Here is a 21858-nt window from a genome sequence, read left to right as displayed (position 1 = left end):
TCAAAATATTCTTAGCTGTACAAGAGACATAATCTATTCATCATCATCGTCATCATCGTCATCGTCATCGTCACCCATGTCATCCATGTCGTCCTCCCACGATTTCTCCACAGTTTCTTTCACCCTTTTTACATATTGAGACTTGTGATCTTTGAAAAGGGTAGCTGCTTCCACATTAGCAGGCGATGCAGGATTAGGATCATTAAAAAGACTTTGAATTGACGTTAAAATTGATGCCACATCATACGTCGGTGTCCATCGATTTTGCAGGATATCTAAACATATTTCACCGTTCGCATAAACGTTGGGATGGAACATCTCACTGAGAAACTTGACATGTGGTGGCTTGTTGGGATATTCTTCATCAAACTCAAGTAGTAGCCTAAACGTACCATCCTCGTAGGGCGTATCTGCTGGACCAATAATCATAGCGTTCCAAACCATGACGTTGTCTGGCAACGGAGACGCTGACACTCCCGGTGGGGCATCTTCTTTCATACGCTACAAAACAAACATGTTAGTTAAACTGAACCGTGTCGCTCAAATTGCTGATTCTAAACATACCTTGAAATCTCTCATCAACCGTCTTCTCGCAGGCGTCGACATCCTGATCTTATTTTATGAACTTTTACCTTTTAATTGCGAACCACTTCCTCTTTAAACCCAACTCTTGAATATAATGCCAAAGTATAGAACTAGTGTTGTGAAACTACTTGTTTAATAATTAAATAGGTCGTATGCGGCTCGATCAATCTAATCTTGTTCATCTAGTGAATGTGGCGACCGAAATTGCAAACGTTACAAGAAATGTCGCGAAGGTGCTTAACAGTCAGCATCACGTGAAAGGCGAAGATTCATGATAATGGCACCATACGATGAGCTATTAGACCTTATCCAGCTGTTGCTTCCTTGGAGTGTGCATCAGGTTTCCTAGCTTTAAAACGGTGTCGGTACCATACCCTGGGAGTGAGTGTAGAGTTAGGTCCCCGTTCCAGTATTCGGCGTACACTTTACACATAGCAAGACCGATTCCAAGTTTGTAGCGATAGGATCTTTCCATGAGCCTTATTAATGGTGTTTCAAACCTGAACTTGCCGCTTGTGAGATTAGAATGGCTCATGGGTTCGAGAGATGTGTGCCTGTATGGTTGATTGGCCTTGTCAACGGATACTGCATGCTTTGTTTGATATAAATGGTCGTAGAGGGACACTGTTTGTAGGCCTGGTAAGCGGTGAAAGTTTTCAAGTGATTCACTTGCACGCTCCTTAGATTTGCCGAAAGACCATATGTTTTTATCGTTATGTGGCACTCCACCAGCACGATCTGATATACGGAAAATGAAGGACTCATCATTTTTCACAATTGTAATAACAATTGGTTGTGGTTTCTCCAGGCCCTGCCTGATATAGTCCTTGACAGTTGCTTCGTAAGTGTTCCTCAGTATTTCACCGAGCAGGTATTTAAGATGAGTCGGCAGGAAATAAAACTTCAGATCAAGCTCACCATCGATTATAAGCTCGGGAAGTGGAACTTTCTCGAAATACATGTCCTGGATGAACTTTTGACACATTTTGCTGGCATCGACGATGTATTCTTTGGCAGAGCATTCTTGGAAAATGTCACCTAAGACCAACGTATTTTCTTTCTTTCCACTGGCATAATTGGATGTAATACTAATATGCTCTTCAACGATCAGTCTTCTAGAGATACGAGCTCTCAGGAGACTAGACAACAACTCGTCCATCTTGTCCTGCGGGTATAACTCCAGAATTGTGCATTCGAGGGCTCCCATTATTAAATGGGGAAGGTTTAAAGAATTAAAATCCTGTAAAATCTGACGCAAGAATGCTGCAAATCTCCAATTGTCATCAATGGTTCGTATCGTTGGGTACTTTCTGAATCTTTCAAAAATATTGTAGTAGGACTCGTAAACTTGAACAAAATGGAAATTGTTCACCACATGGAATGGCAATTGTTGCAACGAATTCAACTTATGTGCCATTCTGATGGATAGTTCCTCCTTAACGAATTTACCTGATGTTATGATCTTTTGCTTTGTCAATTGCGATGAGTCATCATAGTACTGGGCCAATTGGGTCAATGACATGGGATGGGGTCTTTTTCTTAGATAATCCTGTATCAGCACAGTACGGTTGTGGTAATAGTGCTGTTGATTAATGTGCTTAGATCGACTGGGAAAGGCCTTCATGGTCTCCAGTACGTATGGCGCCAACTCTTCATTGATGGGTTTGATCGGCGAGTATTTGGTAAAGTTTGGTATCTGCGAGATATCTGGAGTATGGACGGAATGCTTGAGTCGCACTGACTGCGACGTGAACCGATTCATTGTCCTAGTCTAGCCTAACGGGAATTCTTCTCAATACTAGTTTCCCCATCAGTTTATTTTATATGCGATGAGTCGTTTTCAGAAAAATCGGGCTAGTGGAAATAATGGTTGATGTGAGTAACTCCCAAAGATGGAAGAGAACATAACGATTAATGACGATTCATAACTATTCAGTAAATGGCCACCGGTAGAGTACTTCCACAATTGAATGCGAAAATACTGCCCATATTCAACTCTGGGGTTCCAAGCGACTTTAGGTTTTTGCATGATTCTTGTTAAACGGCTTTAACTAAGTCACAAGCGCTTGAACTCTGTCTCAGTTGATACATTATAATATATTCAAGTCCGCTGGTTAGTTTCTTGCAAGTTTATAGTGTTCTAACATTCGTGAAGCTGCTTTTAGTTCAACGGTGATCAAAATCAATGATCAAACTAAACGCACATACTTAAAGGCGTGAATTGGGTGCTGTAACTCACACTTATGACTTACAACCAGGTCATGGCATCCGCTCTTCAGGTTGACATCTTGTAACGGCATCGATGACACAATTAAAGCAAAAATTGTGTCAATCGCGACATAGCCAACACCTCCAAAACCTAGGACTGACATCGATTTCCACAATAGCTCAAACCTGTCAGTAAGGGCACGTTTATCTCATTGACTTAAGCGCCGAGCTTTCCGAACTGTTCATCTAAGCACGCTCTTCAATACAGTGAGCCAACCATCCAAAAATCCCAGAACACTTCAGCACTAAAACAGCTAGCCTATGAGCACTTTAAACATCAATAAATCATTCATTTAGAACTGTACCTCAGACACACGGCAGTTGTAAGACCTGGTTTGACTACGCGACTGCTAATCAAAAGACGTAAGAAAGCTTAAATAAAGGCCAAAAACACTGCTCAATAGAATCAGGATCACAAAAGGTGCAATAAAGATGGAGGAAAGAGGTATGTGAATGGGCCTTAAAACTGATTCTTCGATCGATAAAAGTTACTAACGAAGTGTAGAGATAATCGTGGAAGAGATGCCTGGTAATAGGACTCATGATGAAGAACCTATAAAAGGAGCAGATCAAAACAAGAGAAAGGCCCCAAAAGAGGAAACGTTGAAAGCGGTAAAAAAAGCCAAGAAAGATAGTATACGTATACCAAATATTGCACAGGAACTAGCCAAAAACAGGAATCAAGTAAAAGGCACTTCGCCGTCTCCAGTAGTCAAGCTATCGTCTTCACCGTTCCCTCTAGTAACTGATGGTAAAGTTTCCAAGAGCGAGACTGATACGGATGTGGATGATTCATCTGCGACAAGCGGTCAGGTTACTGTAAAGACCGAGAGGCTCAGAATTTCTTCTCTTCTTTCTTCTGGTGAGAATCAAGATGGGAATTCGTTGCAAAGCCAGAGTCCACTTCCCCAATCTCCATCAGAGCAACCTAGGCTTTCCTCACTCCCCCCAAAGGTTATTCTGCCGACTCAGAAGTTTGGCGAGAGTGCATTAGAAACTAAAGGCTCACCGATTGATCCCAGCATCCTAGTTGCTCGAATAAGTTCACCAGTACACTTGCCACCCGACAAATTCCGAGGAGCACTAAAGAGGTTTCATAGTATTGGCGCAGTTGACTGTACTGAAAAGGTTGAGAGCGAAGGTTTGACAAAAGCAACAGTACCGTCGAAACTTAAGAGTGAGACTACACTTGAAGTCGTCAAGAAAGCTTCCAAAAAACCAACCACCTCCAAGAGCACCTCCCAAAAGGTCACTTCCAGCGAAGGAGCGGCGAAGAAAGATTCAGCTGCCACTAGTAAGAACGCAGACACGAAGAAGAAGACTGCTGCGAAGAAGGCTTCTGTAAAGAAAGAGCCGGCCACGAAGAAAGAACCAGGCTCAAAGAAGGAATCAACCGCTAAGAAGGAATCAGCGACCAAGAAGGAAGCAACTGCCAAGAAGGAACCAGCTACAAAGAAAGAGCCAGCTGCCAAGAAAGACCCTGCCGGTAAGAAAGAACCAACTACCAAGAAGGAGCAAGGTGCCAAAAAGGAAACAAATACCAAGAAAGAATCTGGCGCCAAGAAGGAGACAACTGGGAAGACAGAAGCCGCTGGAAAGAAAGAATCCAGTACTAAAAAGGAAGCTAGCGCCAAAAAGGAGACAACTGGGAAGACAGAAGCCGCTGGAAAGAAAGAATCCAGTACCAAGAAGGAAGCTAGCGCTAAAAAGGAGCCAAGTGTGAAGAAGGAACCTACTCCATCAACAAAGGCTAAAACACCCAAAAAACTAGTCGCAGCGCCTCCAATTAAGTCTCCATCTCTTTTAGAAGTCTTTGAGCGTGGCAAGTCGACGAAAGAAGCAGAAGATCCAACAATAATTTTAGATATTCCTCTTTACTCTGCACAGGACAATGAGTATCTAGATGAGAATGGTCAAGTGGTTTTCAATGTTTGCAAACTAGTTCATGATAATTTGACGGCTCAAAATGGACATGGAGGTGCAGATGTTAAAGTAGCAAAACGAAACCTTTTAAGCCAGCTCAATGGTGGTAGTCGACAGATTGAAAGCACAGAAGATGATGATGAAGAAGATATCGTTGAAGTAGACGACGATGGTGATGATGATGAGGAGGATGAAGGTGAAGACGAGAAGACTACTGCATCGCCCAAAAAAAAATCACATCCAAATAAAGGCAAAAGTCTGATAGGTAAATATGATACTGAAGATCCATTCATCGATGATACTGAGCTGCTATGGGAAGAGCAACGTGCTGCGACAAAGGATGGGTTTTTCGTCTTTTTCGGTCCTCTGATTGAGAAGGGACATTATGCTAGCCTTGAGAGGGCTGACGGGACGATGAAAAGAGGTGGTGTAAAGAATAAGTAGTTGATGGTTAAGGTACTAATGGAGGAGTCGAGTTTGGGGAATTTAGATACTAGCTACGTACTCACAAATCTTTGCCCAACGTTTCGTTGGCAATTATTATGAAACCGATTTCCGGCGTTGTCTCCGACTCATTAACGTCGAAGTGACCACCAACTTCTTCATTTATTGCCTTCAATAAACTTTTGTCCCATTTATTTCTTAGTGCAGCGAAAAAGTTCAGGTAATTTTGTAGAAGAATCAGGTCCTCTTTGTTGGCTTTCTCCTCGGCGGCCTTAGTAATAGCTATCAATGCAACGCTATGTAAGGATGCCATCCTATCGTCATTGATTGAGACAAATTCCCTTGGCGGTAGCGCCGGTGGCTCATTAACCCCAACAGAGCTCGATTCTTTTATCTTCAAATCTTTAAGCTGCGTTGAAATATCCTGTTCTTGTTTGCATTGACGTGTTTTCAACATCAAGTCCTTCAAAATACCAAGAATACAAATCTTGGGTTTAACGTATGGACATGTTAGCAAAGTATCCAAAGTGAAAGAAAAGGTTGTTTCCTCTGGCATCAAACACATAATACGGGTCAGAAGAGTAAAATTTATCATGCGTGCTTGTTCATTAGTTTGATTGCAGGTTGTGAGTAACATCATCTGTAAAAAGACGCTGCTGATATATGATGGGATTTCTGAAAGCTGTTTCTTCAACACTTTGTAACTCGTATTGGTAATGGAGACCCACAACCAATAACGAGAAACTTCTTCGGCAACCTTACTCGAGAAGAGGGCGGAGAACAAAGCAGGCGTCGAGCATCGAATGTACAGGTAAATTGCATCCTGCACGCTAATTTCTGAGCTTAAGTGTTGTTTGGTTTGCAAATAGTGCAGCCCCGATAGAACGAGTATGCCTAGTGGATCTAATTCAAGCCCTTCTGGTTTTGTTAACTTTTGTAACTGATAAGTGTAAGAAAGCTGGTAGACCACTTGCCCAATTGCACGATTAGCTTCATCATTGGCAATATCTGATTCTGAGGGTAAGGATCTGTATATGTTTTTAGTTTCTTTGAGAAGGTTCACAAATTCTTCTTTGATATCAATATCGAAGGAATAAGCCAGCTGATAAAATCTTGAGCAAACTTCGACGACCTCCTTCATATATGGAACTTCGTTGAGTTGTCCTCCCGCAAAAGATGAGTAGTATCGTACATCAATTCTCAATTGTTTATTCTTCAAACAGTAGCCTATAGCAAAAGTGCTCAAACTGCGTAAAACTTTCCCTTGTAAAGCAGCTTCGTCATCAGCAATACTTGCCAATTCCTTTTTGTCTAACTCGCCGATAATCTCAGAGTCCAAAGGCGCTTGCATGGGGGTATAGTTCTTGCAGAAAGTGAAGATTCTACGTAAGACAAACGCGGTGTTGTCAATGCTGTCAATGTTTGATCTTAAAAACTTGCAAATAGCCGAAACCGCCATACCAAGGAATTTTGATGGATATAAGCTTTGAATACGTCTAAGGACTGATTGAATGAGCTCAAAAAGCACGTAACTGTTTAGACCGAGAAGGTACTCTACTGGATTTTGCAGCTTGACACCAAATTCACTCTCTTCAGCTGATACTTCTTTTGAACCTTCTGCTTCCTTTGCCTTGTTGTAATCTTCCACCTCTTGCGCAAGCTCTTCTACAGAAAGGTCTGAGAGTAATTGACAGCCAGTAAGCAAGCATTCTTTAGGATTGCCGTGCAAAGCAATTTCGTGAAAGCAGTTCATGATAGTAACCACAATGGCATTGTTTCTCAATCCCTGATGTGGAAGAAGGTTCTCCAAAGAATGAAATTTCAGCAATCCCTTGGGCAAATCCCAACCAATTTCACTGACGACATCAGGATTCTCGGAAAGAACACTGTAAAGTTTTTTCAAGTATTGCACTCTTTCCTCCTTTGTGTACTCCGTGTTGACCTGGTCATTGTACATGTCAATAATGGTCACCAGAGAGACCGGATCGTCTTTCTGGTCGGTGAAAGCCTTCTCCAAGTTATCACAAATAGTCTCAATGCTCTCCATACTAGCTCAGATCTCGGTTCAACTTATCTCTTATAGTCTTTTTATTGTTGTCAAGTAATTCTTTTAAGGTTTAAAACCCGATGTGATTTACTAAATGTCGAACTAAATTCATGCAAATAGGCAATACAGGATAGAAAAGGCGGTATGAGCCGGATTTTAGAGAGTGAGAGTGATAATGATGAATCTGGACAGTCGAGTTTGGCTAATTCTGGGTCTGCAGATGTAGCGAATGTTGGTCGAGATAACAGCAGTGATGCCAATTCAAATGTGATTCAAAGACGACTGGAGCAGTTCAGTAGGAGACTATCGATGCTTGGGCTAATGAGCAGTCAGGAAATAGAAGAAAAAGATGGAGAAGAGCAACCAGATGTCATCGAATCTCAAGGTCTAGCGCCACTGAGGCAGGAAGTACCGATGACCGCTTCACTCATACTGAATAAGCTACCGAAGGCTACCAATGAGGCTCTTGAGAAGAGCCAACAGGCTTCTTCAAAGAAGTCACATCAAGACAAACAGCTTAAAGTTCAAATAAAGTTCCAACCGATCGGTTCCATTGCACAAATCACACCATCCGTTTGCAAGATATCAGCTACTCAACCTTTCGCGTTGATATCGACCTTCCTGACGAGAAGCCTGAAAGTAAGTCAGGTCTACTGCTATATCAACAATTCATTTGCCCCCAATCCACAACAAATAGTCGGTGACCTATGGTCTCAGTTTAAGGTCGATAACGAGCTCATTGTCAGCTACTGCGGGACGGTAGCATTTGGCTGAAGCAAACCGTCCAAACCTAAATTAATAAACTACATAATGCACTTTATAGAGACGACAATGGCTGCTCTTTCTCTCGATTGTCATCTCATGGGTACGAATTGTTACTTAAAAGCTTCGCGTTGAATATAATAAATACAATAAATACAATATATTAACTTAGCAAAACACCACAGATGTCGCACGAAGATGTGTCTTCGGATGGCTTACCTAATAAGTCTGCTGAAGGGTACGTTATGGATGACTCGACTGTGAACAAGCTTATCCCACAGATGTTCGATCAGATGAGATCGAATCTGGGCATCAAGCCTCGGGAGCATGACGATGGACACGGTCATTACCTTGATTCATCGGCGCAAGGTTCTGCGATTAATACACAATCATTGTTGAAGGAGCTGGGCTCTCTAGACAAGATAATTCCGATGATTGAGGCGGTGGATAGTTTATTACAGAAGGCAGTACCGTCGCACCTCAATCGGCTACATGAAATCTGCAAATCCACCAACGCTATGCTGGATTCCTGGGTGAGTATTCAGTCTCATGCTGGTTATGTACACAATTTAATGGACTCAGATAAGTATTTGAAATACTGTGATACTCAACTTAATTCTGGCGATGCGGTTACTGCGGAAGCCATCATCGCAGAAGAAATGAAAGATATCGAGTCTCTCAGAGAGCAAATCGCTAATGAGGGGAATAAGAAGTTAAATCGCGAACAAAAACCTTCGTCAGATGGCCCAGTGAGCGTAAGAGGACCCACTAGCGCTGGAAAAGTTAACAAGAATAAATCCATTATACGCTCAAGGGTTCAAAGACCGTCAGCAATACCAAGCGTTACGTCCAGAATAACGAGGCCGACGGCTAGTAGTTCGAGGAAGATGTTTCGGTAGCAATTCATCATATTGCGGTACATCAGGAAGTGCTATGCGATTAATAAAAACTGCACCTACTTCAAAATATGTAGATGATGTATTACTTGTGGGATATATGCAAGCAGTCCCAATTGCTTGGATATTATTAGCGGAAAGGAATAGTATCGAAATAAATTAATGCTTCATAATAATAAGCTAAGGTAGAGATACAATTGTGGCGTTTACATATATTGTGCAAGATGACTAGTTTTCAGCTGGGACAGCCTCTTCCAAAACCACCAGTAGATCAGAAGCGTCAACGTTGTCACCATCGTTAATGTAGACTTCCTTGACTTGACCGTCGGCTTGAGCAGAGATAACCATCTCCATCTTCATGGCACTCAAGACTGCAACAGGTTCACCCTTCTTAACCAAGGAGCCCTTATGCACTTTGACTTCCACGATGACACCAGCCATCGGAGCTCCGACCTGTAGTGGATCGTGACCGTCAGCCTTTGGCTTAGCGACACTTTCGACCTTCTGTGATTTGTCAACGACTGGGATCTTTCTTAGTTCACCGTTCAATTCGAAGTAAACCTCTCTGACACCGGTTTCCTTGTTCAAATCGCCAACGGCTTGGTGCTTGATAATCAAAGTCTTACCCTTTTCGATCGTAACTTCAATTTCTTCACCAATCTTAGGAGGTGATAGGAAGTTCTTGGTTGGCAAAACCGATAGGTCACCGTAACGCTCCTTGATCTTGTGGAAATCTTCGTAAACCTTTGGATACATGTTGTAAGAAGCAACGTCACATTCATCTATGTCACCAAATCTGTCCTGTAAGTCCTCTCTGATCTTTTCCAAATCGAAAGGAGCCAACTCTAGACCTGGACGGCAAGTCAACTTTCTTCTCTTGTTCTTTAAGATATCTGTTCTCAATGGCTCTGGGAAGCCACCGTAAGGTTGACCAATCAAACCTTCGAAGAAATCCATGACAGAATCTGGGAAATCTAGAGAGCTAGCTAGTCTCTTGACGTCGCCGGAAGTCAATTTGTTACTGACCATGAATTGTGCCAAGTCACCAACGACCTTAGAAGTTGGGGTAACTTTGACCAAATCACCTAGCAAGTAGTTTGCCTCTTTGTAAGCTCTCTTGGTTTCAGCCCATTTCTCACCTAAACCTAATTGCTGGGCTTGGAATAACAAGTTGGTCAATTGACCACCTGGAATTTCATGCTCGTAAACTTCTGGGTCCGGACCCTTTAAGTCTGCTTCGAAACAAGAGTATAGCAATCTCATCTCAGCCCAGTAAGCATCCAACTCACGAGTGTGTTGAACGTCAATGTTGGTGTTGATTTGACCATCTAGAGAGGCCAACAAAGCGTTCATGGATGGTTGAGAAGTTAAACCCGACATGGAGTTGGTTGCCACATCAACAACATCAGCACCTGCCAAGGCACAAGCAGCCATGGAGGCGACAGCAGTACCAGCGGAATCGTGAGTGTGAACGTGGATTGGCAGATCTGGGTACTTAGCTCTAATGGAGCCAATGAGCAATCTAGCTGCTGAAGGTTTCATGGTACCAGCCATATCTTTAATACCCAAGATGTGAGTACCCATCTCGACAATCTTACCAGTGACTTCCAAGTAATAGTCCAAGTTGTACTTCTTACCTGGTTGCAGCATATCACCAGAGTAACAGACGGTAGCCTCGACTACACCGCCGGCTTTCTTGACGGCATCGACACCGACCTTCAATTGTTCCAAATCGTTCAAAGCATCGAAAACTCTGAAAATATCAACACCGTTTTCCTTTGCTTGCTTGACGAAGTGGTCAATGGCGTTGTCTGGCAAGGATGAATAAGCAACACCGTTAGCACCACGTAATAGCATTTGGAAAGGAATGTTTGGAACCAACTTTCTCAAAATTCTTAGACGTTCCCATGGGTCTTCGTGTAGGAATCTCATAGCGACATCGAAAGTGGCACCACCCCAACATTCCAAAGCAAAAGCACCAGATAGGGCGTGGGCTGTAGTTGGTGCAATGGCAGCCAAATCGTAAGTTCTAACTCTAGTAGCCAACAAAGACTGATGAGCATCTCTCCAAGTGGTATCCATGATCAAAGTACCATCGAAATCTCTCACTTGCTTAGCAAATTCCTTTGGACCATAGTCCAATAGAATTTGTCTCCATCCAGCTGGCGGAGCAGCAGAGTTAACGTTAATGATCTCACCTTGAGCATCATGCAAATGTGGAATAGTTGGGTGCGTAGTCAATTTTGGCACACCCAATTGACCCTTAATCGAAGAACCATTAACAGCCAAATCAGCCAAATAGTGCAATAGTTTTTGAGCTCTGTTTTGAGACGAGATCATTTGGAACAATTGGGGGGTATCATCGATGAATGTTGTCCAATAGTCACCGTTAACAAATACTGGGTTCGTCAACAAGGTCAACAAAAATGGAATATTAGTCTTGACACCTCTGATTCTGAATTCGATCAAAGCTCTGATCATCTTACGACGAACGATTTCGTACGTGGAACCAGAACAAGAACACTTGACCAACATAGAATCGTAATGTGGGGAGATAATAGCACCTGCAAATGCGTTACCACCATCCAATCTAACACCATTACCACCAGCGGAACGGTAAACTTCCAATCTACCGGTATCTGGTTGGAAATTCTTAGAAGGATCTTCGGTAGTGATACGACACTGAATTGCAAACCCACGGGTAGTGATTCTATCTTGCATTAGACCCAATTGCTCCAAGGAAGCACCTGCTGCGATTTGAATCTGTGCAGCAACGATATCGATACCAGTGATTTCCTCAGTGATAGTATGTTCGACTTGAATTCTGGGATTAATTTCGATGAAATAATGTCTGTTTTGGTTGTCGACCAAGAACTCTGCGGTACCAGCGTTTCTGTACCCAGCGGTATGAGCCAGCTTAACTGCATCAGTTAGGATAGCATTACGTACTTCCACAGGCAAAGTCTTGGCTGGAGCCACTTCGACAACCTTTTGATGTCTTCTTTGAACGGAACAGTCTCTTTCAAACAGGTGAACAACGTTACCGTAGTTATCAGCAAGCAATTGAACTTCAATGTGCTTTGGCTTAACCAAGAATCTCTCGATGAAACAGGTACCATTACCGAAAGCTGTACGAGCTTCTGAAGTAGCACGTTGGAAAGCATCCTCAATATCATCACCTTCACGAACAACTCTCATACCTCTACCACCACCACCAAAGGCAGCCTTAATGATAACAGGGTACCCGTATTTTTCGACAAAAGCCTTAGCTTCCTGAACGTTCTCAATTGGACCTGGAGTACCTGGAACGGTAGGCACATCAGCCTTCAAAGCCAAATTTCTGGCAGAGACTTTGTCACCAACTGCGTCAATAACATCAGCTGGAGGACCAATCCAAGTAATCCCATTATCAGCAACTTTCTTGGCAAACTCAGAGTTTTCAGACAAGAAACCATAACCAGGATGGATGAAGTCCACATTATGTTGCTTAGCGATCTCAATAATTTCGTCAATGGCCAAGTATGCACCGACAGGTGTATATTTGCCCTCTTCACCGATCACATAAGCTTCGTCAGATTTCAATTTGTGCATAGATAGACGATCTTCGTGCGAATAAATCGCCACTGTTCTCATTGACAATTCATGGGCAGATCTGAAGATTCTGATTGGAATTTCACCTCTGTTTGCCACCAGCAACTTGTTCTTCTCACCGAGAAGACTGAAGTTGTCCCTCAATCCAGCAAACCTCTTGTTCTTGGACATTATCTTGCTATTCTAAACCACAACTCTTCAAAAGATCTTGCTGCAATACTCAATTCTCTTCCCACTATTTATATAGATTGGTGAAAATTTAACCGTTTGTCCAAGTTCAATTGACAGACGATCAGCATGCAATAACGACACTACCGGGCAACAGATTGAGGGCCTACCTGCAGAGAGACCTAACCAATGCTAGTTCCCTGATACCAGTGACATCGCTGTGATTTCAGAAGCGAGGCATTGCGAGGAGGATAGTTACCGCAATCTCGACCAATCATATTCGCTCCTCTGCTACTTGATGGTCATGGTTCCATGACTAATTTTCAAATTGGACATCCCACGCTTTTTTCCTCGACTTCGCCTAGCCCCCACGCTTAAGTGGACAGAAGGGTGGGAACGTCACGAGGCAGGGGTCACATGACCTTCCTGAATTCCGCTGGATCTGAGATCTCGGCGGCTATTCTTAGAGGGATAATACCGATTGGTAAAAGTCACGAGAGTGTGGTATTCTTTAAAGTACAAAATCACGTGGCCCATCTCTCAACCATTTCATTCATTAATTGGGCGCCTTGTAGTTGTATTATCTTGGGTAGATCATCAAGCCCTTCCAATAACCCATCTTCGTTGATCGTGGCGGTTTCCATGAATCCGTTTAGTAGGCGTAACACATGAAGACAGTTTGGATAGACGATGTTTTGCACGTAGGGAGGCTGGGCCCAGTACTCTAGATATTTCAGGTAGTTTTTAAACTTTGGATCTTTCCACATTTGTTGTTGTTGCGATAGCAGGTATGTCACGTAAGGAATATTGGCTAGAGACTGCACAAATTCGAGCTCAACTTCAAAACGGGTTGGAAGTGTAGCTTCGGGGTCCTGTGGAGGTTGTTCAGACATCGGTAGATGGTGCCTTGTAGTGTTTAAAGACCGTTTGTTTGGTGTTTTGTCTTCTTTTTCACCTGTGTTGATCTTCAGCTTGAAAAATTATACAAAAGGGCGCTCAGCTGAGAAGCCACTTGGCATCAATTATAAACGAATGTAAGAGAGTTGTATGATGACTATATCCCGCTATAAGCTTTTTACATTGATCGTATGCCCTGCTACGCTGCTCTTGGGACATCTTCTGTCCTACTGGTTCCCCGATGATTTACAATACCGCATTAATAAGGATGGTTTGTTGAACTCTTTCTTTGTTAAGAGAGGTTGGTTCTGGACTTCTGCTATAGGCTGGTGGTGCATGATCCGGTACCGCTCCTTCAACCGTCAAAACCATCATTCATTGGTGCGGTATGCAATTCTAACCATCTGGTGGTATATGTTCACTCAGAGTCTGTGGTTCGGTAGTGCACCTATCATGGATCTCATCTTCACCCTTACCGGCGGAAGTTGTAAATTTGATGTATTTGATGAACGGGGGAGACTTAGTAGTTTGTTCCATGATACTTTTCCTAGAAGAATCCGTTCTCTCGAGAGAATCTACCATTTGTTGAAGAAAAAACCAGCCCATGATGAATTATTGGAACAATCTCTCAATTCTATCAGATGCGCCATGAATGGAACAGAGTGCCATAGGGAACTTGCCAAGTCGGTGGTCCCCACAGATTTAAACCACTATATTCATGATTCACTATTCTCGGGCGTTACTCGCAATAGTTCGGCAGTTTGCCGAACGTTGGGAGGTTACTGGGTAGGTGGTCATGATCCATCGGGTCACATTTTCTTGATCACATTGATGATCATGTACTTGCTGGGAGAACTGCACATATTTGGTAAGAGGGCTTTCTCGAGGATCCTGAGAGAGAAAAATATGTCTTTCAAGCCGTTCATCGATCTATTTGATAATGGAGCCATTTGGAACGTGCTCAGCAAAAAACCAGAAACTTATTCACAGCTCTTTTTCATGACAGTGGTTCAGCCCCCGTTAACCTTTGCCAACAGCTTTACAGTTTTTTCATTGCAACTTATAAAATTCGTGGTATTAGAAAATCCCGTTATCCTGCTTGTCGGACTATTCTTAATGTGGTGGTGGAGTTTCCTCGTTACATCGGTAGTATTCCATACGCTATCCGAACAGGTATCGGGACTGGCCTTTGCATACTTGGTCGCTGGCGTCATCTACTGGAACGACCATTGGTTCATTCGCAACGCCATGCACTGACCGGTAGACTTTGCAATTGTTGTGCTTTCCTTTTCAGGAACCTGAAGTACAGAAGAATACCAAACACCACACATAGTCCGTTGGTGATATAATACCCGTCACGCACTACAGATACTTTGCCCATAAGGCCCTTTGTGCAACTCTCCATACCATTACCGCGATATTGATATTTGTTGTTCGTGGCAGGAACATAGCATTCATAGATACTAAAGTAATTGATCATCGACATTATAATTAATCTTGGCCAAGTACCACCAAAATTGCTCAAAGTGTTCAGCAGAGTCATATAGGTTCCACCAACCACAGGGTCTGCAATTCTTGTATGGAAAGACGAGATACCAATAAATTGTATCGTGGACATGAATGATCCCAGCAAGTGTTGTACAATGACCAGTAGGAAATATGGCGTAGTGATTTGACCGTCTTTGGGGAAAGCTTTCACAACAAAACTACCCAATATAGCGGAGGCCAAACGTCCCAGAAAACCCCACAGCCAGGGCGTCAAGACACCTTTCTCGCCCACTAGCCATCTGACACATCTACTGGATCTGCTAAAGCCATGGTGAGCATCGTGATCATTATCGGAACTCCATTTAGCAACATAGTAACCAAAGATGATTTCAAACGGTACATCTATCAACACTGTAACCGCCAAATCCTCTCTCTTGAAACCTTGCTCTAAAAGCTTCAGATTAGTAGCTGCTTCATTACATTGGAATGCAAGTTTGGAGGTCAGATGAACGATTGCCAAAGTTCGAACGGTGGGAAGTCTTAAAATCTTGACAAACGAGCGATAAGTATAGATTATGCTTGATGTATTTTCAGTGCCAACAGCATCGCCATCACCATATTCTATCATAACCTTGGCCTCGTCGTCCTTCTTTTTAGAGATATCAACTGGTAAGACATCTTCAAGTGGGCGTTCCTTAGTGTTGAACATGACGTAAAATGTTAGCAGAACATACAAAACACCAGAAAACTTCATATAACCACCCAGACTGACAAGCCCATGATCTTTTGGAGTCGATCTGAAATATTTATTGGCAAAATCGTTGGAATTAAGCGACAAGAATATCGTGAAGGAAAGGAAATACCCCATGTTTATGCCAACGGTTTGCGCTGTAGAGGCATAGGTAAGTGATTGTTTTGACAAGATCGTCAATGCCCAACCATCAACAGCTATATCTTGAGTTGCGCATAAAAACACAAGTACACCAAAGTACCAAGTCAACGAGAGTATATTCAAGTCATGAATACCCCCATTTCTCCCATGGAAAGCATCGTCTACTCCACTAAAAATGATACCCTTACTGATTGCAGAGCCAATGACGAATAAAAGGATACCACTAATCAGTTGAATTGGGATAATCCACGACCGTCTTCTCCCGGATTTCTTACTATATATGGAATCCACAATTGGCGACCATATGATCTTTAGCGAGTATGGATAAGTAGCGATTGAGAAAAGGCCTAACGTAGTGAATGAAGTATCTTTAGCCATAGATTTCAATAAAAAGGGTATTGTACCAAAAGCCAATCCTACCGGAATACCTTGCAATAGATATAATGCAACCAGCAGGTAGAATTGTGGCACATCATGACTAGCAAGTGAATTTGTCTTTAACGATCGGTCCATGGTTAAATAGCAATGCAACCTTAATCAGTTTACTCGACCTTCTTTCACTGTCTTTGTTGTGCCAGTTATTTTTCAGTAGAACTAATGGACAAAAATTCGAACGCGATGAGATTAGTCGCCTTGAAATAATAAGATCAATATAAGTATTTTGAATAGAATTATATATCTGATTAGCAATGAAAATTGCCCGGCAACTGTGTAAATAAAGAATATTTTTAATGATTGCAGACGACAAGAAAATACCAGAATACATTGAATACAAACCATTTTATATTGCGAGCAGGAAATAATCTTGCAATCGCATGAGTGCCATTGAGGCAATCGCTTCGGGGAGCAGTCAGAATTAATTAGCATGAATCTATCAAATCATTGCCATAATCTGTGCTGATGAAATGGGACAAAGTTCGGATTTTGATGGCGAAACAGGAATAGAAAAATTTCATGACATTCGGGTTTCAATCTACTCAACAGACAAAGTTTCCTTTGCTGCTCTAACAATGGTGTCAGGATCTGGGAAGGCGAAATCTTCCAATTCCTTGGCATAAGGAGTTGGAACATCTGCACCGGTGACTCTTTGCACTGGAGCGTCCAAGTAGTCAAATGCTTCAGACTCCATGACTTGAGCGATAATTTCGGAGCCTACACCAAATTGTGGGAAAGCAGATTCGACAGTAATCAAATGGTTGGTCTTCTTAACCGTCTTGATGATAGCATCAACGTCCAGTGGTCTAATAGAACGTAGGTTGAGTACTTCAGCAGAGATACCGTACTGTTTGTCTAGAATTTCAGCTGCTTGTAAAGAGAATTGAACATTTCTAGTGTATGTGATGATAGAAATATCAGTACCTTCTCTTTCAATCTTGGAAGTGTATGGCAAGGTAAAATCTGGGGATAGACACTCTTCGGAAACTTCAAAGGATTCACCGTACAACAATTCGTTTTCCAAGAACACAACTGGGTTAGGATCTCTGATAGCTGCCTTCAACAAACCTCTAGCATCTTCGGCAGAGTAAGGAACCAACACTTTCATACCTGGGATCGAACCGTACCATGCGGAGAAATCTTGAGAGTGTTGTGCACCAACACCAACAGCCGCTCCGTTAGGACCTCTGAACACTATAGGACATCTTTGAGTACCACCAGACATATAGTGAGTCTTTGCAGCGGAGTTCACAACGTGGTCGATTGCTTGCATAGAGAAGTTAAATGACATGAACTCGACAATTGGCTTCAAACCCTTCAAAGCAGACCCCACGGCCAAACCAGCAAGCCCATACTCGGTGATAGGGGTATCAACAACACGGCGTTCACCAAAACGGTCCAAAAGTCCCTTAGTGACCTTGTAAGCACCGTTATATTGTGCGACTTCTTCACCAATGATGAAAACGTCATCATCACGGTCCATTTCTTCAGCCATTGCGCTGTTCAAAGCTTCTCTGACAGTCATAGTCTTATTGGATGCATATCTCAGAGCCTGTAGTCTAAAAGGAGACCCAATGGACATTCCCTTTGCGATGGAACTCGATACTCTGAAATTCATTTTGATAACTTTATTATCCTCTTAATTCCCCAAGCAACAGCACAAGCACTTTCCTAGTGTGTCAGTAGTTCCGCAAACAGGCAACACGATTAAGCAAAGCCTTTAAGGTGGTGTTGTTTGACTCTCTTTTGAAGAGAAAAGAGGTCTCATTGATTGTTTGATTACCAGTCAAACTCGTTGAAAAGTTTGAGGGGTCGCTCCGCTGAAGAGGAGATTGAACACCGTTCTCACTATAAACGGGATAGCGGTGCCAGTAAATAAAATAAAAATCGAATAATAATATTTAATTATTACTCTTATATACCTTTCAAACTGTTCATAACTTGGATTTGTTCTTGCCTGCAAATGTGCTGGCTATCACACGACGTTGGATCTTACCTGTAGCTGTCTTTGGAAGTACGTCTGTGAAGTAGATCTTGCTGGGCACCTTGAATTTGGCCGCACGTTCACTGATAAATTTAGCTAGTTCTTCGTAAGTGAGTTTTTCTCCCTTCTTTAATACCACGACAGCCTGTACTACTTGCCCGTACGTCTCGTCTGAGACTCCAAAAGCTACCGCTTCATCGACCTTCGGATGCGAAAGCATGATCCCGTCTAGCTCAATGGGCGAGATCTTTTCACCTCCACGGTTGATCAATTCTTTGATCCTACCGGTAAGCACTAAAAATCCTTCTGGGTCAAAATAACCCTGGTCACCAGTGCGGAAATAGTTTTCTCTTTTAGTGAAATTCTCTTCATTGGCCTTTTCGTTATGGGCGTATCCCAGTGTGACATTTTCACCTCTGATAGAGATTTCACCAATTTGACCAGGTTTTAGTACTTTGTCGTTCTCATTTAAGATAACGACTTCTACACCTTGTGGGCGTCCCACGGTACCCGGTTTTCTCTTCTTTGGTGGCAAGTCGTTGGACGTCATTTGGTGTGAGGCTTCTGTCATAGCGTAGGCCTCTAGGACAGGTGCCCTAAATTCAGTTTCCAGCTTGTGGAAAGTAGCTGGTGCCAGAGCGGACGAACATGATCTGATGAACCTAATACGTGGCATTTGGCTGGGTCTGGGCATGTTTAACATGATCATGCTTATTGTTGGGACACAACTGAACCAATTGGCCTTAAAAGTGATGAATTCGTCCCAGAATTTCTTCGCACTAAATTTCTCAGGGACGATGACTGAGCCCTGAGTTCTAAACGTAGATAATAGAACTCCGATCAACCCATGGACGTGGAATAAGGGCATTACCACATACGAACGATCGGTATCAGCAAGCTTGTATGTGCGGGAAATGTTGTAAGTACTTCTAACAATATTCAAGTGCAACAGTGGAACGGTCTTAGGCTTCGAAGTCGTTCCGCTCGTGTGAAGAATCAATGCCACATCGCTTGAACGGGCAAAACCTGGGAAGTGAACGGGGTCGTTATTAATAAAAAGTGCATTTTTCAACGAGGAGAAAACAACCTTGTTATAATTGTCATCGGGAGAATAAACGTCGTACTCCGCTCTGAACCTATCCTTGTTGAAGTATAATTCAACGATATAGCAACCAAATTTTCTGGCACTCTTCACAATTTCAGCTTCCTTCTCTTGCTTGACCGTGCCCTTGGATACAACGATCACCTTGGATTGTAAATCGTTCAAATAGAAATTGAATTCCTCTGATTTGTAATTAGGATTTAAAGGGGCCCCAATCTTCGAATCCATGGTGGCTCCCAAGAACGCAACAATAAATTCTAGACCATTACGCATCGAGATTGCCACAGTGCTTTGACGAAGAATGACATCGTAAAGAGGTGACTGTGGATCTTGAAATAATGTTTGGAAATGACCCACCTGGTGGGAGAGATCTCGGTAAGTTACTTCAACCCCCGTCTCGGGTATAACCACTGCAACGTTATCGGAAACTTTGAAAGTATCGTTGAATGAAGCTGTCAAGGACATTGGTAGATATGGTGGTTAATTTCTTGGTCTCTAGTGTATTAAAGGGATTGTCTTAATATAACTTCTGATATTCGCCCCGAGCCGAGCGACGTCAATGAAATTTCAAGCCAACAGACAAATGACTGATTACTTAGATCTATAGAGATTATTGAATTTTCAATGATGCTGATATGGTATGCCATGAATGTCTAGGAGATTATAATCCTTTGCCATACAAAAAGCTTCGTCTTGTGCCGTTTCATACTTGACCACGGGAAGCGTAAATGGGACCAGAACAATCTGAGAGTTATCAGAGACAATCTCTTGGCGACTTGTCTTATATACGACATTGGTGAAGCTTTTGCAAACTAATGGTTTGCGCCCAGATTTGTACAACACACCGGCCTCGTAATTTCTTGGTCTTGCTGTACCAGATCCCCATGCAGTCAGGCTCAGATTTGCTGATGTGTAAAGGCACCAATCAAGGTTATTGAAAGGGTTGGAGTCGTCACTTATGGTGGATTTCATGTAAAATTTCGAATGTGAAGGTGTAGCCTTTCTGTTAGCTGACAAAAACTTGGGGTCTTGCTTGTAAAATACTGACAGTTCTTCGGCCAGCATGTTGTAATGTGCCATATCTCTATTGTAATTGAAATGGAACCATCCTGAGCATAGCCATCCAACTGGTGAAGTTCTTATTTCTTCGACCGTCGGATATACGATATAAGGTGTGATATTGTGCGCCCGATAGAGCCCACCTAGGGTCTCGGTATCAACAAGCTTGGATTTTAACGAGGTTATTCCGTGAAGAATTGGTATAAATACATGGGTGAACAAGTTGGCGTGTGTCTTCTTGGAAATTGCAGCGCCCAGCGTAGAAGTCTGACAAAGATAATGATTAGTGCTATTCTTTGACTCTGCGGGCTTTCTATGATCAGAAAGTCTCTGGGACAGTAATTGAAAACCAGTAGTAAGATCCTTTGTCGGGGCTGAAAAGATGAAAGTCACATCTTTTAAGGGAGTGAAATCCAATAGCTTGACGTCTTTCACAATTTTTTGCACAATCTCTTTATTGTGGTAAACTTTCAAGTACTCGATTAAATCGTCGTGAAATTCTGAAGCACCCTCTGTATAACCGCTTCGCGAAGGCGGTAGATTAGGACTACACCAACAGACCTGCTGTGGATAATTAGCCTCCGCGTATGTAAAATTATTGGATGGCAGAAACATCTTGCAAGAACCGTCATCGTAAAGGTTCAAAATCATCTTTGAGTGGTGACAGGTGTACTGCGGCATGAAGAATTCAATAACCGACAGTCGATCTACCATCGAAATACCCTTTTGAGTAGTACAGGGCCGAATTGTACCCTTTTGAGCTACAATCACAATTTCTCTTACTCCAGAATAGAATTGCTCGAATAGAAAATCTAATTCATACTGGAAACTAAACAAAATTGATTTCTTGAGCCTCTTGTCACCGAATATCTCTTTAAAAGTGATAAAATGTGCAGAGTTCACATTCGAGTCATAAACATCAGACTTTACTAACTTGAATGGTGAAGAAATATCCTCTTCCTGATTTTCATCATCACTAGTAAGATCAATGACCTCTTGCTTCAATCTTTTTATTGGTCGAACATTTTCCTCTATATCCGTACTAGAAGCACTGGAATCATAATTGTCAGTTCCCAAAGAACGATAATCCACGTTACTCCATTTTGCAGCTACAGCTCTCCTACATTCGTTCGAATCCATCACTGGTGCAACTCTCTACAACTTATGCTAATACTCAGTTCCCGGCTTCTACTAGTATTGTAGGTGGCTCAATGTGGCGCCAAGAGATGATTAACTGCACGTGATATTGAAAGATTATAACACCGACGAACTTCTATTTTTCCGATGTCTGAACGACGGATAAACATATTTTTCCGT

At 42.5% G+C, this 21858-nt stretch overlaps 13 protein-coding genes across 13 annotated transcripts; 4 read left to right on the top strand and 9 right to left on the bottom strand.

The window, feature by feature from the left end:
- Positions 1-33: 33 nt before the first annotated feature.
- On the bottom strand, positions 34-606 carry RAD6 (E2 ubiquitin-conjugating protein RAD6; the record flags this gene model as incomplete). Its single annotated transcript, XM_003682891.1, has 2 exons — positions 34-501; positions 565-606. 2 exons carry the CDS (start codon positions 604-606, stop codon positions 34-36), a joined length of 510 nt encoding a protein of 169 aa, XP_003682939.1.
- Positions 607-883: 277 nt separating this feature from the next.
- On the bottom strand, positions 884-2347 carry PKP2 (protein kinase PKP2; the record flags this gene model as incomplete). Its single annotated transcript, XM_003682890.1, has 1 exon — positions 884-2347. One exon carries the CDS (start codon positions 2345-2347, stop codon positions 884-886), a length of 1464 nt encoding a protein of 487 aa, XP_003682938.1.
- Positions 2348-3375: 1028 nt separating this feature from the next.
- Positions 3376-5220, top strand: HPC2 (Hpc2p; the record flags this gene model as incomplete). Its single annotated transcript, XM_003682889.1, has 1 exon — positions 3376-5220. One exon carries the CDS (start codon positions 3376-3378, stop codon positions 5218-5220), a length of 1845 nt encoding a protein of 614 aa, XP_003682937.1.
- A 61-nt stretch (positions 5221-5281) lies between these two features.
- Positions 5282-7267, bottom strand: YBP1 (Ybp1p; the record flags this gene model as incomplete). Its single annotated transcript, XM_003682888.1, has 1 exon — positions 5282-7267. One exon carries the CDS (start codon positions 7265-7267, stop codon positions 5282-5284), a length of 1986 nt encoding a protein of 661 aa, XP_003682936.1.
- A 144-nt stretch (positions 7268-7411) lies between these two features.
- ATG12 (Atg12p) lies at positions 7412-8041 on the top strand (the record flags this gene model as incomplete). The annotated part of the gene is made up of 1 exon (XM_003682887.1): positions 7412-8041. The coding sequence occupies one exon, from the start codon at positions 7412-7414 to the stop codon at positions 8039-8041; it is 630 nt and encodes a 209-aa protein (XP_003682935.1).
- Positions 8042-8274: 233 nt separating this feature from the next.
- Positions 8275-8928, top strand: DUO1 (Duo1p; the record flags this gene model as incomplete). The annotated part of the gene is made up of 1 exon (XM_003682886.1): positions 8275-8928. One exon carries the CDS (start codon positions 8275-8277, stop codon positions 8926-8928), a length of 654 nt encoding a protein of 217 aa, XP_003682934.1.
- A 225-nt stretch (positions 8929-9153) lies between these two features.
- Positions 9154-12687, bottom strand: PYC2 (pyruvate carboxylase 2; the record flags this gene model as incomplete). The annotated part of the gene is made up of 1 exon (XM_003682885.1): positions 9154-12687. One exon carries the CDS (start codon positions 12685-12687, stop codon positions 9154-9156), a length of 3534 nt encoding a protein of 1177 aa, XP_003682933.1.
- Positions 12688-13208: 521 nt separating this feature from the next.
- SOH1 (mediator complex subunit SOH1) lies at positions 13209-13577 on the bottom strand (the record flags this gene model as incomplete). The annotated part of the gene is made up of 1 exon (XM_003682884.1): positions 13209-13577. The coding sequence occupies one exon, from the start codon at positions 13575-13577 to the stop codon at positions 13209-13211; it is 369 nt and encodes a 122-aa protein (XP_003682932.1).
- A 154-nt stretch (positions 13578-13731) lies between these two features.
- Positions 13732-14838, top strand: SCS3 (Scs3p; the record flags this gene model as incomplete). Its single annotated transcript, XM_003682883.1, has 1 exon — positions 13732-14838. The coding sequence occupies one exon, from the start codon at positions 13732-13734 to the stop codon at positions 14836-14838; it is 1107 nt and encodes a 368-aa protein (XP_003682931.1).
- On the bottom strand, positions 14816-16474 carry TDEL0G03520 (uncharacterized protein; the record flags this gene model as incomplete). The annotated part of the gene is made up of 1 exon (XM_003682882.1): positions 14816-16474. One exon carries the CDS (start codon positions 16472-16474, stop codon positions 14816-14818), a length of 1659 nt encoding a protein of 552 aa, XP_003682930.1.
- A 460-nt stretch (positions 16475-16934) lies between these two features.
- On the bottom strand, positions 16935-18014 carry PDB1 (pyruvate dehydrogenase (acetyl-transferring) subunit E1 beta; the record flags this gene model as incomplete). The annotated part of the gene is made up of 1 exon (XM_003682881.1): positions 16935-18014. One exon carries the CDS (start codon positions 18012-18014, stop codon positions 16935-16937), a length of 1080 nt encoding a protein of 359 aa, XP_003682929.1.
- A 316-nt stretch (positions 18015-18330) lies between these two features.
- Positions 18331-19947, bottom strand: PCS60 (Pcs60p; the record flags this gene model as incomplete). The annotated part of the gene is made up of 1 exon (XM_003682880.1): positions 18331-19947. The coding sequence occupies one exon, from the start codon at positions 19945-19947 to the stop codon at positions 18331-18333; it is 1617 nt and encodes a 538-aa protein (XP_003682928.1).
- Positions 19948-20103: 156 nt separating this feature from the next.
- Positions 20104-21681, bottom strand: TDP1 (tyrosyl-DNA phosphodiesterase 1; the record flags this gene model as incomplete). The annotated part of the gene is made up of 1 exon (XM_003682879.1): positions 20104-21681. The coding sequence occupies one exon, from the start codon at positions 21679-21681 to the stop codon at positions 20104-20106; it is 1578 nt and encodes a 525-aa protein (XP_003682927.1).
- Between the last annotated feature and the right edge of the window lie 177 nt (positions 21682-21858).

Source organism: Torulaspora delbrueckii, chromosome 7, assembly GCF_000243375.1.
Source record: "Torulaspora delbrueckii CBS 1146 chromosome 7, complete genome".
NCBI classification, from domain to species: domain Eukaryota; kingdom Fungi; phylum Ascomycota; class Saccharomycetes; order Saccharomycetales; family Saccharomycetaceae; genus Torulaspora; species Torulaspora delbrueckii.
The sequence above is the reverse complement of the archived record's forward strand: the minus strand, read 5'-3'. Positions and strand labels throughout refer to the sequence as shown.